The sequence below is a fragment of the Ruditapes philippinarum genome, unplaced genomic scaffold (assembly GCF_026571515.1).
Source record: "Ruditapes philippinarum isolate M1 unplaced genomic scaffold, ASM2657151v2 ctg15930_1_1_1_1, whole genome shotgun sequence".
NCBI lineage: Eukaryota > Metazoa > Mollusca > Bivalvia > Venerida > Veneridae > Ruditapes > Ruditapes philippinarum.
In genome coordinates this window covers 1,437-19,099 of record NW_026854729.1, presented here as the reverse complement: position 1 = coordinate 19,099, position 17,663 = coordinate 1,437, and the positions used below count along the sequence as shown (strand labels likewise).

At 32.1% G+C, this 17,663-nt stretch overlaps 1 protein-coding gene across 6 annotated transcripts; it reads left to right on the top strand.

Moving 5' to 3' along the window:
- Window positions 1-4,084: 4,084 nt before the first annotated feature.
- On the top strand, window positions 4,085-17,240 carry LOC132740885 (putative adenosylhomocysteinase 3). 6 transcript variants are annotated; one of them, XM_060728931.1, is made up of 4 exons: window positions 4,085-4,194; window positions 13,392-13,855; window positions 15,783-15,844; window positions 17,064-17,240. In XM_060728931.1, exons 2-4 carry the CDS (start codon window positions 13,621-13,623, stop codon window positions 17,223-17,225), a joined length of 459 nt encoding a protein of 152 aa, XP_060584914.1. In that variant the 5' UTR covers window positions 4,085-4,194; window positions 13,392-13,620; the 3' UTR covers window positions 17,226-17,240. The 6 variants fall into 6 exon arrangements, with proteins under 6 accessions (XP_060584914.1, XP_060584916.1, XP_060584915.1 ...); XM_060728933.1 differs by having other exon boundaries at window positions 4,103-4,194; window positions 13,405-13,855; XM_060728932.1 differs by lacking the exon at window positions 4,085-4,194 and adding an exon at window positions 4,251-4,431 and having other exon boundaries at window positions 13,405-13,855.
- The last annotated feature ends 423 nt before the right edge of the window (window positions 17,241-17,663 follow it).

Below are 17,663 nucleotides of genomic sequence, written 5' to 3'. Positions count from 1 at the left end.
AGGGCCCCATTTATTTAGATATTCAATTTTTAGCAGGAAAAGCAGGTTATACAAATCATCATAAGACATTATTGATATTGTTTAAGTTAAGTAACTTATTTTGATTATAAACGAGATGAACCTATATATTTGTATAATAGTGCATGTAAATTTTAAGATAATGCATGGAAATAGACTTACTCCGGAATAAAGAATTATTTGAATATTTTGGTTTTTCCCGGCTGATCTGTAGGTACAAACAAACTTACAGTTACAGCTTTGAAAATAAGCACAACGGGTGACCTAGTGACAGGTAGTGTTACTTACAGATTAGCTGGGAAAAACCCAAAATTTGCAGAGTTTCCAGTTCCAGGTTCTATTGATAAACCTTTCTTTAGTAATAGGATGGTGTTTGCTGGGGTAATATTATAGCTGAAAGTACCTGGGAAAAAAACACATGCAAAACCAATGCATACTAAGTCATTAACAATAGTGAGAAGTAAGAAGAATATTAGTTAACAGATTTTGTACTTATAGACAAGCAGGTGTCTTATAATGATTTTGTATTTCCAGCACCATGCTAACTCCATTTATATAAAAGACTAGATAGTAATTATCCATCCAGATAAATGATTTTGAACATCTGCCAATAGTCCTAGAGCCAAATATTGCAACAAACAACTGTGAAAGGACTTTATTATGTTATAGTTTTTATTTGGGAAGTTTATGTAAGATATTCATTACAGTAGATTGCAATGATAGCCACTGTTTGAAATACCACAGTTTTTATTTTTTTGCAGTCGGTTCATTTCATTATGAAAATGGAGCAAGAGTTGATTCCGAGATTGCAAAGAAGTTTCTGGCTGACATGATTATATTCCCCATTTATGCAAATAATATGATTTTCATTATAAGGGTACTTAAAGGCTTATGGGGGTAATAAAACTTAAATTTTTGGGGCATTCATAGGTCTTTGACTCAACCACTTCCTCTCCCCAGGGGTTTTTGACCCACACGGCATCCTTAATTTTCTTTATTAAGAAACTATGCAGTCAGCTTATCAAATCAGTATTCTACTGGGGGGTGTGCCTAAAAAAAGGCACAAAAGGACACTTTAGATTTCCCTCAACATAAGTAAAGGGGAAATTTTTTTGTTGCCACCTGCCCTATTGTGAGGGAAACATAAAACCCAAAACTAAAAAACAAAGACACAATAAAACATGTTTAAAATGATCAATTTATTCCATACATGGTATTTAATTTCCCCTTTAAAGGGAAAAAAATGAAAATATTTAGTACTGATGAAACAAACGCACTTGCCGATCATGTTTTAGCAGGCTGATCTTGTTCTTTTGCTGGTTTAGGGTTAGACTTTGATACTGCCAGCAAGCTAAAACTAGGTCACAAATAAGAAAATGCCGCCGGGCGGCGTCTGTTTCTCCAAACAATCGCAATATCGGCAGGCGTCCGTCCGGCGGACAGTGATAATCGGACGGCAGCAGCTGAAAATTTTTGCTCATCGGCGCGGGTGCCTTCGGTTTTAAGTAATTTTAAAGCTAACGGCGGCCGGGATAATTTTTGGGGTCACTGAGTATAAGTATCATCGAGGGGACATCGTTCGGTCGCCGGGCGCGACCGGGCGATAAATTTTTTGATCGGGCGCTCGATTTTTTGTCTACTTAAACAGCGTCCGATTTAAAAGGCGTCCGGGCGGACATCGGCCGGGCCCCGCCGCGTGCTGCCTGAATAGAGACAAGTAGTCAAACGATTATCGCTGGTACCCGGACGATTCATGTACAGGCACCGGGCGGGTCATCGTTTTGTCATCCGGCGACCGGGCTGCTTGTGTTTGTTGTAATTTTAGCTTGAAGAAGTTGTAATTGCCTCAAAATATATTTTTGAATTTCTTTTGAATACTAGTAAAGATGAATTTTTCTTCATTGTCCATGCGAATGTCTGATTGATTTTCGCCTTCTACGGCCTCGATACTGGTCGTTGGTGACTCGTTGTCAACAACACGGACCAACTCCTTGGCCTTCCCCTTGGCTTTGGCAGCTGACTTCTTTGCTGGTATAATTACAACTAGCTGATTTATCTAGGATGTCATTAAATGTAAAGTCATTGTCGCCCGGCGCCCGCCCGGCAACCGTCCGATTCACTTTTAAATCGCACAGGCGCTGTACGGACATGCGGGCGGCGACCGCCTGATCCGTTCAATTCTTTCTGTAAAATCTACTCGGCAAAAATCGCCCGACGACTGTTTCATTCATGACCACGCAAGGTATCAGATTTAAAATCGCCCGGCGTCCACGACATCAAAAAATCTGCCGATTTTATAAAAATCGTTTAATTGGACGGCGCCCGTTTTATTTGTGACCTAGGCATAAATGATGAACCTTAAAATAGCTATAAATTTATACAATCTAACTCTTTACTTAAATTGCTCACGAAATCATTGGCTTTTGCAGTTTATGACAAAGATAAAGGAATAATGCCAATAAAATATAGTTATTTTAGAGCATAATAAATTTGAAGTTACAGTCTCAAATTTCTATGAATTAGATGTATCACTCATGATTCCTAGGTTTATCCAATAACCAAGGTCATGGTCACAATACCGTACGTTTATTTTATTGTATTGAAAATAATTTCTAAAAAAATTGGCCTTACATGTTTTTGAAAAAAAACATGGCAGACATGTAATGGTAATTAAATGCATTAAAAATTTATTGTTTCAATTTTTTCTTTAAAAAAAATAAAATAGCACTAACTAACACTAAAGTGTCCGACTTTGCTAAATGCTTGAAACTAGTTGTTTTTATGTACTTGGATAGTGAAAGTAAAATGTCAAATCTATTACTGTCTGTCACAAGAAAAGTGCTGTATATATTAATTATTTTCTCTTATTTTGATTATATGTGTAATTATATATGAGGAATATGACTGTAATTTGTTCAGCCCCCACATACGCATCCTTTTATAATAGGCCTGTCATTATGATTTCCTGTAATAGGGTACAGAGCTTCAAACAAATTAAAATTTTAAACTTTAAAAGGAAAAAAAAAAGTTTGTGTCTAAATATAGAAACATATCATCGGGAATTAAGGCTAGGTTTAACTTAAGATCAGTGCGTGCTTAAGGTACTGTACAATTATTTCTGTTATATAATTTTCTATTTACAAATGTTATATTGTAAGTTAATGACAATACACTTTTGAAACAAATGCGAGTTACGATTTTATTTTGTACCAAGAGGTGCAGGAAAAAAACCCAAAAACAAACAGAAATTTATTTAAGGAAAAATATTCTTATTGCTGTCGCTATGGTTTCCGAATTGTTCATGTGAATTGTTCAAGGCAACAAGTGGTAATAAAAATATGATCTTTTAGATAAATGTGCATTAGAGCATTATGCTTTTGTGAGGTTAAAAATATCATTTAATTTTTATAAGATTTTCTTCTATTATGATCAGATACAGTGAGAGATAGTGAGTCAAGTCCATCTCTTTCAAATTTATGGACTTAAAACCATTCATTATTTTAAGGGAATTTTTCAAAATATTTACTGACTTAGATTTAAGTGAACTATGCAGATCATTGTCAGTCTGCGTGGATGTTTTATAAACTTGCTGGATTTCTTAAATGGACTTGTCTAGCTTCAGTATTTGGAACTTTCCATTATCAATTTTGGGGATATTAATGAAATAATTAAGAGGAAAATGTAAAGTTTGTCAGGCTTTATACTGATGGCCAAGGCTAAATTATCACTTTGCGTTCAAGAAATTCAGTGACAGTGTTGGTTATTGAACTCAACACACATAACATCTTAAGAATCCTTGAATATACATGTATAATGAAACAGAAATATAGAAATTTGTACATATATTTATTAAGTCACACAAATCAGTCTTATTTAATTCAGCACATGAATAAAATTAATTAAATATTTTATTGAAAATCTTTTATTGGAGCTCTTCGAAAACTGAAATTAATGATTTTGGTCATGGATTGCAAACTACAGAGTTTCGTAATAATGGTATTATTTGGATTGCTATAGCAAATTGTTTGTAACACATGTCGTTGTAAGTGCAACAAATGAATGGATATGTTTATAATGTTTATATATTTTATGTTTACTACGTACTGAATTGTGTATACTGGTATACTCCAAGTCATTGAGAGCTTGTTTTATTGGATGAACACTGGCCTATTTTTGGTATTAAATGAGAGATACTTGTTTACGTTTACTTATTTATCGTGTACGTTTACTTATTTATCGTGTGGGGGAAAATCCAAAAAAGATATTGAGAAGTTTAATTTTATATGTGACATAAGATAATGATTGGAGTGGATTTTAATATTGATGTGAAAAAGTTGTAGTTTGCATTTTCATGCTGTGAAGTTGACTGGAGTGTCTTAGATATAGTGATTATTATAAATTGGATTTATACATGTATATGGTATATGTATTTTCATTTCAAAATCTTGAAAATGATTGTGTATTATTTTTATGAAATTCATTACTAATCTTAGAAAGTTATTCAAGTGCATAGTATTAGGTAATGATTCCGGTGTTTTTGTTGTTGTTGTTGTTGAAGGATAGTTATATTTACCATGCATGGCCGGTTAAGCCCATAAAAATGTTGAAGTATTTGATTCATACATTTTCAGGCTGTTTAACTTAATAAATCAGTTCTTTTTATGCCACCGCAGCATCTGCGATGCGGTGGCATATAGCGATTCACCTGTGTGTGTGTGTGTTTGTGTGTGTGTTTGTGTGTGTGTTATATAGATTATATAGTGAACTTAAAAAATCTTCTTGTGAAAAACCACTAGTCCAATTTCAACCAAACTTGCCAGGATTGTTCCTTGGGTAAAGGGCTTCCAAAGTTGTTCAAAGAATTTCATTCCATGCAGAAATCTGGTTGCCATGGCAACCAAAAGGAATTATAAGAATAAATTAAAAAAATCTTCTTGTAAAGACCCAAAAGGCCTAGAGCTTAGATATTTTGCATAAGGCATTGTCTGGTAGACCTCTAACAAGATTGTTCAAATTATAGCCCTGGGGTCAAAATTGGCCCCGCCCCGGGGGTCATTGATTTTCACTATGTACATATAGTAAAAACTTAAAATACCTTCTTGTAAAAAACTCAAAAGGCCTAGAGCTTAGATATTTTGCATAAGGCATCGTCTGGTAGACCCTTACCAAGATTGTTCAAATTATAGCCCTTGGGTCAAAATCGGCCCCGCCCCGGGGTCATTGATTTTCACTATATGTACATATAGTAAAAACTTAAAACACCTTCTTGTAAAGACCCAAAAGGCCTACAGCTTAGATATTTTGCATAAGGCATTGTCTGGTAGACCTCTAACAAGATTGTTCAAATTTTAGCCCTGGGGTCAAAATAGGCCCCGCCCCGGGGGTCATTGATTTTCACTTAATGTACATATAGTAAAAACTTAAAATACCTTCTTGTAAAAACCCAAAAGGCCTAGAGCTTAGATATTTTGCATAAGGCATCGTCTGGTAGACCCTTACCAAGATTGTTCAAATTATAGCCCTTGGGTCAAAAGCGGCCCCGCCCCGGGGTCATTGATTTTCACTTAATGTACATATAGTAAAAACTTAAAATACCTTCTTGTAAAGACCCAAAAGGCCTAGAGCTTAGATATTTTGCATAAGGCATTGTCTGGTAGACCTCTACCCAGATTGTTCAAATTATAGCCCTGGGGTCAAAATAGGCCCCGCCCCGGGGGTCATTGGTTTTCCTTATATGTATATATTAAAAAGTTATAGTAAAAACTTCAAAAAAAATTCTTCTAGCAATTGACAAATGCTAGAGGTTAGATATTTTGCATGAAACATTGTGTAGTAAACCTCTAGCAAGATTGTTCAAATTATAGCCCTGGGGTTAATTGATTTCAATATATACATATAGTAAAAAATCAAAAAATCTTATTGTCTGAAGGTACAAGGCTTAGAGCTTTATCATTTGTTAAATAATATCATCTAAAGGTACTCTACAAAAGTTATTCAAATTTTGCCTCTTGTGTCAAAATTAGCCCCGCCCCCGGGGGCCATAGGTTTTCCTTATATGTATATAGTAAAAACTTAAAAAATCATCTTCTCTAAATATACAAAGGCTAGAGTTAAGATATTTTGCATGAAACATTGTGTAGTGAACCTCTTGCAAGATTGTTCAAATTATAGCCCTGGGGTCAAAATTGGTTCCGCCCCGGGGGTCATTGATTTTCATTATGTACAAATAGTGAAAAAAATAAAAAATATTTTTGTCTGAAGGTACAAGGCATAGAGCTTTGATGTTTGATATATAATATCATTTATAGGTCCTCTACCAAAGTTGTTCAATTTTTACCCTGGTGTCAAAATTGGCCCTGCCCGGGGGCAGTGATTCTCATTATGTACACATAGTAAAAACAGAAAATAAAACAAATGTTTTCTGAATGGGAGAAAGCTATAGCTTAGATATTTGACTTGAAATGTCGTTTGGTGGACCTGTCTCAAAATTGCTTTGAATTAAACCCTTGGGTCAAAATTATGCCTTGCCCAAGGGGACAGTGACCTACTTTCTTGTCCTTTGATGTACAGCAATGACATTTTGACCATGTGCACAGTTTTAGTTGTAAAATTGAACTTTGAAATCAGGTGACCTAGATTTTGATGATGTGACCTACTTTCTTGTCCTTTGATGTACAGCTATGAAATTTGAACCATGCGGTGGCATAGCATTTTTCTCAAATGCAATCTTGTTTAAGATTCTACACCAGTCCTAACAACTTTTCCACATAATTGTTTGGTTGAGGACTGTTTAATTGTATCACACAAGTTAAATCTTATCAAATCTTCAAACCTGAATGTCCAATATATCTGCTATGTGCACAAAATTTTCTGTACAAGAGGAATGTGAATTGAGTTTCAGGGTTCACTATAAATAGAAATCATTGATATTTATTCCTGGACATGTTGTATACAATGATTAAAGCTCATCAGTATTCGAGATCACATTGCTGCGATATATTCATGAATACTTCATCAAAGTACTTATTTCCCATTCTCATTATTACACTTGAAGATAATCGTATCCTCTTTCAGTTAATAGTGGGAGAAATTCCTTTTTCCCATAGTACAAAGATAATGATGTTTTTATGTATAAATTAGGTTTTTTGTTGTTGTTTTTTTTAAGCTTTTGGCAATAGCCAATGCATAATGCAATGAATTCCTTCATTTGATCGAATATTCATAAATTGTAAGTCTGAATTGGCATATCATATTAAAATTTTAGCTTTTCATTGACATTTTGGTAGAAAAACCACCATTTGTTGTCATTATTGCTGATGACCATTCAAAAGTTGACAGTTGCAAGATGTAAAAATGTTTAAGTACTGAAATTACAGAATCCATGTTCTACCATACAAGTACATGGCTGAAATATTAAAATAACATACATATTTGAGCAGTGAGCGTGACTGGTTCAGGTCTTTACCTCTTATCCCTAACCAGGATCAATGATTTTACCCCTTACTGCCAGTGGTCATGGCCATGATGCTCCCTTAAAATTGACGCCAGTACTGGTTAGTTACAAAAGCAAAAAGCGAACTTGAGTCAGTGGTTTAGATAAGCTTCAAGTTTGCATCACAGTCAAACTAAAATAAATATACTGAAAGTCATTTGTATAATAAAGCTATTCACAGACGATGGGAAGATTCATCATTCAGTATAGATTAAAATCAGAGTATTTTATCTGTTTTTGCAATCTGCATAAATTTCGTAAATTTATAAAACAAATGTCATTATATCAAAACAAATCATATTTGCAAATTATTAATTCACTTAATGTTAAGGTGCAGTTTTCTCATATAATTTCACTTGTACTGATTCAGATAATGTTTCTGATGTGGCACTGTCAGTTTTAGGTTGTAAGGTTTCAAGTCACTCCGAGGTTACATCCTTGTTTCACATCAATAAATGAACGGGGCGTAATCCAACATGATAATTATGCCTTTTTGTTATTATACAGTTCAAATTATGGATAATTTCATATTGTGGTGACAGTTAAAATTTTGCTTCCTGATGTTTTAACTGAGTTTTACTTGAGGCGTTTTCAGGGGACATAACTCTTTGGTTTATATTTGTTATGATTTATTGTGCATCAGAGATATTGGTATATGACTATATAATAGTGATAAGTCTTGAGGTGGACATGATTGTTTTACATGGTAGAGATGGAGTACAATGCAAAGTGTGTGATTGTTGTTCAATATTGATCAAAAAACCTTGAAATTGACTGTTGTCATGCCAATATATTATCACTTTAAAGCAGTCATTTACCATTTTGTTGCAGATTCACAACTTGCTCCATTGTATGATTTGTTATAATAATTTATTTATGTCTGTTAATGTATAATTGACCAAAAAAAAACTAGTAATGCAGGTTTTAAAAAATACCCCCACAAAGTGTGTGAAATCAACACCAGTTGCTGAATATTGTGTTAAATCTTCTATTCCTGCTCTGTGTGCTGATTCTGTGCTGACTTCAATGATTGATGGCCATTGCTTTAATGGATTTTGTTACCAAAAATATTAATTATCACTGTTCCTGGACAGTGATATAATACAATGAATTTTAAGTTGTTGGCAGAATATTGGTGATGTCATATTTGTGTCAAAATTGGTGGTACTCAAAAAGTAAAGTTATGTGCAGAGTAGATTATATTATTTTTCAATGCTCTGTGTAGGGAACTTTAATAGGACAGAAGAGAATGATGTTATTAATGCTATTCTATCTTACTCAGGTGCAAGCACATTTCAGTTTGATTTCCAACTCCTTGATCCTTTCATCATGCTAATGTATTAATCCTTAATCTACTGACATTGTGTAATAATTTATGCCCAGCTTTGAATTTGGAACAGAGCATTCAAAGTTGATTTCAATATCAAAATACAAAAATTAAGCAATAAGCAGTATGGCACTAGAGCCTGGTTGCAGGACTTGCACAGATGTGCAGGCTTGCCTTGGTCTGTACTTGAAGCAAAGATGAAAGACTTTTTCATTCCAGCAGGTTAAGGGTTAACACAGAGACAGTGGGCGTTCAACAAGACAACCCTGTAGTAGGTGAATTGCTTAAATTGATTATATACTACATGCATTTCTTATGGATTTGATATTTTTTGTGAACAATTATTGGATATTTATGTTTGATATTGGCCAGAAACTTAACTTCGCTGCATGCATGCATGTAGCAAAATATTCTTGCCGGAAAGCTTTCATTTAATATTTAATATGGATTAAATGGCATTGTATTATAATTTAATTCAATTTGCATTGCAATTATCAAATTATAGTTATTGACTTTCAAACATTACTGAACTAGCATTGTTTATTGCATTCTGTAGGTTATTATTGTATTAGTGTATTATTGTATAGTGTATTATTGTATTAGTGTATTATTGTATAGTGTATTATTGTATTAGTGTATTATTGTATTAGTGTATTATTGTATAGTGTATTATTGTATTAGTGTATTATTGTATAGTGTATTATTGTATTAGTGTATTATTGTATTAGTGTATTATTGTATTAGTGTATTATTGTATAGTGTATTATTGTATAGTGTATTATTGTATAGTGTATTATTGTATAGTGTATTATTGTATAGTGTATTATTGTATTAGTGTATTATTGTATAGTGTATTATTGTATTAGTGTATTATTGTATAGTGTATTATTGTATAGTGTATTATTGTATAGTGTATTATTGTATAGTGTATTATTGTATAGTGTATTATTGTTGTATAGTGTATTATTGTATAGTGTATTATTGTATTAGTGTATTATTGTATAGTGTATTATTGTATTAGTGTATTATTGTATAGTGTATTATTGTATAGTGTATTATTGTATAGTGTATTATTGTATAGTGTATTATTGTATAGTGTATTATTGTATAGTGTATTATTGTATAGTGTATTATTGTATAGTGTATTATTGTATAGTGTATTATTGTATAGTGTATTATTGTATAGTGTATTATTGTATTAGTGTATTATTTTTTCTTGGAATGTTGACTGGGACAACTTTTTTGTTGTTTATATAATAGAGAAAATTACATGATTTTCCTTAGTATTGTATGATAGTATTGTCAAGTGGTTATTTAAGACTTGACTCAGGAAGTTTAGTTGTAAAACAGGAAGTAATTTTTATTCAAATCATGTATCCAAAACATTGTGAATATAGAAGGTATTGAATGTAATTAAAAACTTGAATTTTTGAAAGAATTTTAGATTTGCATCAATTGTCTATCTTTATAAACAATTTTATGCAAATGAATGTTTATATAAAGCGCTTTCTTAAAGTAGGACTTGCCTGCTTAAGTTACCACAATTTACTATATCAATTGTGTGACGTACTAGATGATTTTGTAAGTAATGTCAAAATTACAACCAAAACTATGAAAAAAGACATCAAATAAAGGACTATCTATCTATAAATGATCCTACAATTATGTAAAATACGATAAAAGAGGTGTTAGAAAAAGCCAAAAAGGAAAATGAATGGTAAAAGGGGAATAATTAGGGAGAAAGGGAGTTAATTACATTGAAGTGAATTATTGTAAGCCTATTAATGTAAATACATAGCTTATTTTTTAAGCATTGTATCATATAATGAGACTGTGAGAATTATATACATAATTATGTATGATAAAATTGCTTTAAGTTATAATAATATATATATAATGATGCTTCAAAACTGCAGTAGTTTAAAACTTATGAAGATATGAAATAAAACTGTTTCGAAAGTTTGAATAATTTAATAAATTTTAGGGTAGCTAGTGTTATCTATATAGTTTGTCTTGTATGTCATGGAGTTAGGGTGTTTAAACAACTGAACGTACAGTGACTCACTGTATACTGCAGTCTTAAGACAGTTTGTGAAAGATTTTTGAACTTAACTGAAAGTTTTTTTGTTTGTTTTTTTTTCCCTGATAAATACAAAATGTGTTGTAAATCAATGATCCTTTGGATTAAAATTAAATCTTGATAGGGTGCATAAGTGCATAAATTATATTTATTGAAAAAATTTAACTAAAGTAGTAAAGGCAAAATTATTAGGACACTTTTGCTTTTTTTTATATCAAAGTTTGAGATTTTGTGTTTTAAATGGAAAAGAATATGTATTGGATGTTGATAGATTCAGAGGTTAAGTGCCCTTGGTAAGCAAAGCAGTTTGAGTATGTCTGGAATTTAATGGAATTTTGTAATTTTTATCAACATCACAGTGTGAAATGACATTTAAGTCCAATTAAATGCTTGATTATAGTAACTGCATGTCAGACATATTTCCTTAATTTTGTGCAAGGAAAATTCTCTGTATGTACATGTCAGTCTGGAGCTCTTTCTGTTACCAGTATATAATTATGAAATGTGGGCAGCCAAATTCTTGAAGAACCAAACTGTTGATGTAAAAATCATTTTATTTTGCCTGTAGCATTTTTACTTAATTATAGATTGTAGGTTGAAATGTTTAAAAAGTTCTGTCTTAAAGTTTGTCTTAACTGCCTGCAGCTATTCAGAGGGCTATTATTTAAGCACAACTATTTGAAAAATAAGGAGAGCTAAATTGTACGCTGGTAAAGTTTATATATGCATATTGATATCTCCTAAACAACTTGAGGGAATCACTTTTCTGTGATCATGTAGCATGATGGGCACAGGTTCAATAACTCTGAGTTACTTTTTACAGAGTTAATGCCCCTTTTCTTACTGTCAAGCACCAAGAATAGTCAAGCACGCTGTCTTATGGACAGCTCTAGTTATTAAAGATGTTCCTTGTTTTGCTGTAATGCTTGATCTAAGGATTTCAAAATCAAACAAGATGTAAGAGTTAGCATGCTCAGAATTCAGAGATGTGTTTACTAAAAATGGTTGGCTCTTAACAGGTGGCAAAAGCTAAGCTAAAAAAACTTCAGCTGGCATATTAAAATGTTGAAGATGGTCAAAGTTGGGACTAGCAAGATTGCAAGATTTATTTACAGGGAAATAGCTTCATGTCTTGAGTTTCTTTTTTATATGCCCGAAAGGGCATATTATGTTATACCCCCTGGCGTCCGTCCGTCCGTTAGCAATTTGTCCGTTAGCAATTTTGTTAACTTAAGTTCCATTTGGCCCCAAATGTTCAAACTTCATAGGATGGTTGTCCATATTGGGTAGAAGACCCCTATTGATTTTGGTGTCACAAGGGCAAAGGTCAAGGTCACTATTTCTTTGATACTGAAAGTTAGCAATTTGTCTGTTAGCAATTTGGTTTCCGGAGCATAACTTAAGTTTCATTTAGCCCACAATGTTCAAACTGCATAGGATGATTGTCAATATTGGGTAGAAGACCCCTATTGATTTTGGGGTCACAAGGTCAAAGGTCAAGGTCATTATTACGTTGATACTGAAAACAGTTTCAGGAGCATAACTTAAGTGATTTTGGGGTCAAAAGGTCAAGGTCACTATTCCCTTACAATTGAAAACATTTTCCGGAGCATAACTAAAGTTCTTTTTGGCCCACAATATTCAAACTCCTTAGGATGATTGTCCATATAAGGTGGAAGACCCCTATTGATTTTAGGGTCACAAGGTGAAAGGTTTAGGTCATTATTAATAACTTAAGTATTAATCAACCTACATCTTTAAAATTTTATAGGATGAACAGCTAATTCCCATGTCTAATAAATGCTTCATCCTTACTAAAAAAAAACACTTTCGGGCATATAATGCTCCGCCTAGCGGTGCTCTTGTTAATTTATGCAAAAAATATATTGTCACCATAGTACAGTAACAAGTTAACTCCTATTAAATTGTATTAGGAGTTAACCCATTACTGCACTAAGGTGATGATATTGTTATTTAGAAATATCAAACAGGTCAAGGTATCAAGAGCTTATAATATATTTTGTTACAGTCGTATAATATTTGTAATGCTAACTTGGATATATGTTTGTAATGCTAACTTGGATTGTTTTTGTTTTGAAGTTTTAAGTGTAGATTAAAGGTGTAGTCTGTCCTAATGATCAATAGATTGATTTGGTATATACTATCTGGGAATTAATGCCTTAATCAAAGGCAGATGATCTAAATCAAAGGTCATTCAGATTAATTGGCAATTGATCAGCTCTGGTATTGTATTGGATGTGACCTTGTTTGGAATTGGAAGTTACAGGTTTATTGGTGTATGACATGTTTATGTAGATGGGGATACAATTGTTTTATGTATAATTCGATCATATATTGTTTTTTTATTTACAATGAAGAAGTATTTTCTTTGTGATTTAACTGCTATTTAATGTTGTGATAGGGATCTATCAGTTGTAAATAAATAATAACTAGATTGGGTCTGTGTATTTTAGATGTATTATTCAGAATATGATGTGAAATGTTGACAGCTCGTCCTTAAATTCGGATAGAAAAGCCGATCTAGATAGACTGTTGTAGACAAATGGAAGCAAATGTGAAATGAATCTATTCAGATGTTAAAATAGTTAATGCAAGGAGGGATTTATTTATAAGGAGATCTTATCTAGTTTCTAAAGTGCCATTTTAGTGAATTTCTTGTTAAGGGAAATAACACTTTCAAAAATGCTGTCGAAGAAACTTCTGGCCAAAACGGCCTCGGACAGCAATAATGATCATTTTGAGATGCCGGAGAAAATGAGAAATTTAACCGAGGAAGACTTTATTAACAAAGCTCGGGCTGGACGAAAACGTCACAGTGTCCAGTTGGATAAACGAATAACTCAACAATTATTGGAAGCTAAAAGTGACAGACGTTCCAGTAACGCAAGTTCCTATGCTGGAAGCACAGACTCTTTGTGTAAGTTTCATGTTAGAATCACTTAACGCTAAGGATAAGTCGGACATATTTTGGTCAGAATTTCTTAGTTCAAAAGCGTTAACTTTAAAGTGAGTTTGACTATAATGGAATGTCTTTCGTATGCATACCATAAATAATAATTGAGATCATAGTACCAGTATTTAGTAATTCATATAATATTATACCGATACATATGTATTAACATGTGACAAAATTAAACGACAAACCATTGAATTATCTATTTTAACATTATTATATGGGTCAACGGTTGCTAGTTATTTCGAGATACATAATCCAATATTTATGATTCCTACCAGAACCAGATACTGAAAATACAGATTAAAATATTAATGTTGATTATAATTCATACAAAATCGTAAGAAATATTTTATTTATATCCAAATGATAAAGTTCTATTGTTTTTATCAGTTTTTGAAATACTTATGAAAACTGTGCCCTTGTAGACCATAATTCACTTTAAAACTGGGAAGTTAGATTTAATTCTCATCCAATTTTTTTTCCCCCGCCAAGTCTAAATGTCAAAAAGAGGCTTTTAAACTTCAATAAATGGATAGAATTGTGATAAAATTATATAAGACCTCTTAAAAATAATTGTAAAAATATACTGTCTATAATAATATATATAAAAAGCTGAAGGCTGTGAAAAAGACCTTCACCTTTGCCAAGGACTATGATAATTGATATATTTTTTTTGGTCATAATTTCCACTTTTCTGTCAGACTGGAATATTTTCACACCAGTAATACTTGCATTGACAAATGTCATCTACCTTAATAGGTTTCCTCTTTGCATATGTATAATATTTAAGTTGGAACAATCCTAGATTTTATAGGAATAATATGATAACAGTGTCTCTTTAAATTCTTGAATTTCTGCTCTATAATCTAAAGTTACACGTTATCATCATTGTTAATAATGTTTTGATGCCTTACAAAGCTTGTTACATTATGATTTACAATGCTACCTGGACTTAATTAAAAATGACATTCCTGTGTGAATGAATATTACCACATTTTTTTTGTTTGTTTTGATATGAGAATCATAAGTTCTTGGAATATAGAGAATATTTGTTGATTTGATGGACAACATGAAGTCCACCATTGAAACCTGTGTGGGAAGTTTTTGCTCGTATCTTTCGCAAAGTTCTAATAACACTGGTAGGTTTAATTTTTTTCGGGGCGTTTATACAGTAAGTAAAAAGGTAAAATAAAGTTACAATTCAATTTTCATATAAAAAAGTTTCTTATTAGAATAAATTATCGTATCAGATGAATTTTAATTCATTTCTATTGCCATCAAGAAGTGTATTTTAGCTGGAAATATTAAATTATTAGAAATTAAATAAATTAATTAATGCTACAGATGCTGCATTTCCCTGAGATACTTCATTTCTACTTCAACAATTTAATATTTTAAAGGATATTATATAAACCAATAATTGTATATGATTTTGCTTCAGGTATAGTAGAAAATTTTATAACAAAATTAATTGTTTCAGATCATATTTAAAAAACATTTATTGTGTATGTAGTTTAAGTTACTCGTCACCAAAGGCAAAGGTCATTGTCAAAAACTTGCTCTTTCCTATATCAAATTTTCATGAATTTTTTGTCATATCATATTGTTCAGTTCTATGATATTACAATGATAAAATAAAGACAAAGACATGCTTTATAATCCACAAGTCATGTACTTGCTGTTATTATTGTTTATGAGACTGCAAACTTGTAAAAGAATATTAGAATTGTGATGCCCATGTTTCTATATAAATATTGTTAATAAGCCATTTTTGATATAATTTTGTACATACACATATATGCCAACAACTAGCAAGCTAATATGTGGACAATATTTAAACTTATTAAATTAAATCATGCGTAACTGATTGTTTTATTTTATGTTTCAGCATCATATACAGGCAGTTCCTCTGATGAAGAAGATGAAATAAACCCTAGGGAAAAACAACAGGTATCAACATTGTTATTACATCATGACATAGGATTGTTATAAAGCCATTTAATAAAAAACAATATAATTATACACTAATGTAATAACACTTTGACATGATGTCATTTGCGTTTTATACAAACATAGCATTAAAATCATAGGCGCAATGAAAAATGGCTCTTACAAATTGTAAACCGTTCTTATTTTGAATATGTGATAAATAGAATAATATATTTGTGTAGATTCACTACTAAATTTATTGAACTTGTTAAATAAAACAATATTATGCTAGCCACAGGCTCGCATAATATGATTTTATTGAACATGTTCAATAAATTTAGTATCAAACCTACACTCATTCAATATCATCTATATAACATATGGGATAACTTAGAATTTGACAGTGATTCCTAAAGTAATTCCTAGTTTAATTTGCAGTTATGTAGACTAGTGGAGTTCAAAGTTAAAGTATAAGAAAGCTGTCCAGCAAGAAGAACACAAGGTTATGGACCTACTTAAGGTCCATTGTTGCACAGCGCAGAATGAGACTATCTGAAAAAGCCTGAATTTCACCAATATGATACTGAATTTGTGTAATGGAATTGCCCTGCTTTTACTTAATTAATAACTCTTACCCCACTCAATATCTTGAAAGTGTATAAAGCTATATATCTGCTTCTATTAACAAGGTAATTGATATGACAATGGTCAACACATCTGTTTGAGCATAATATTTAATATTATGTTTGTTTAATCTAATGCTTTGTCATAAATGGAAGAGGCTGAAATATACCGGTATTTAAGGTTATAAAACTCCTCCTGAAATCTGTCTTGCATCTCAGGGTTCTCATTGGTCACAGTGCACACTTTGTGCCAGTTTCTGACAATTCAGATACCTGATATCTTAGTTTCCTGGTCACACAGTCAAAGAACACTTAATTATAACACTGATCCATACCTGGCCCTGTACCATGAAACCAAAGTAAGAAATATGTATTGTAAATCAGAGCAACTGACAAAACAAATTAAATGAAATCAGTTTTCCAAATAGTTTGGGGGAAAAAAACCTTCAATAGTTGGAACTGCTCAGGCTCCCAAGAGGAATCAAAACTTAATTAGCATTGTAAATTTGTTGCAGTAAATTGGATTGAAATTGTCTTAAATGTCAGATATTTTGTGGTTTTATTGAATTTACAGAGGGTGATGGTACTTGAATTGATTTGTATTTGTATTTTTGCAGAAAAATTCAAAAGGTTCAACTGACTTCTGTGTGAAGAATATTGACCATGCTGCTTTTGGCAGGAGGGAGATCGAGATTGCTGAGCAAGGTTTGTATTCAATGTTTTATATATCCATAACAGGGCACCAAGGTGTGTATAAAATGTTTTATATATTCATTTAAGTGCCTCCAGGGCTGAATAACTATGGTCACTGACATCCAGTAACTGGTTGTTCATTTTGTTTGGTTTGAATTCTTACTGACTTTGGTGTAAAAAGCTAACAGAACTTGAAGGTTGAAGTTTTTTCTTTTGATGTGTGCTGATTATACAGCCCCGACACAACCGAGCCACATTGGCAGGACACATTAAATGCACTGAACCAAACAAAAAGCTCAAGGGCAGAGAAAGGAGGGAATATAATAAAGAAGATACTGCATAATAAAAAATAAAGATCATTAAGCTGTAGATAAACAAAATAGCAATAACAACAATAAAAAAACCAACATGATTGGATAACTGGCTGTTTAATTACCTGACATATGATGAAGAAAATGTTAAAGGAAAATAATGTTTTAAATTTTTATTACTGTCTATGAAAAGGTGTGAAAAAGTAAGGAAAT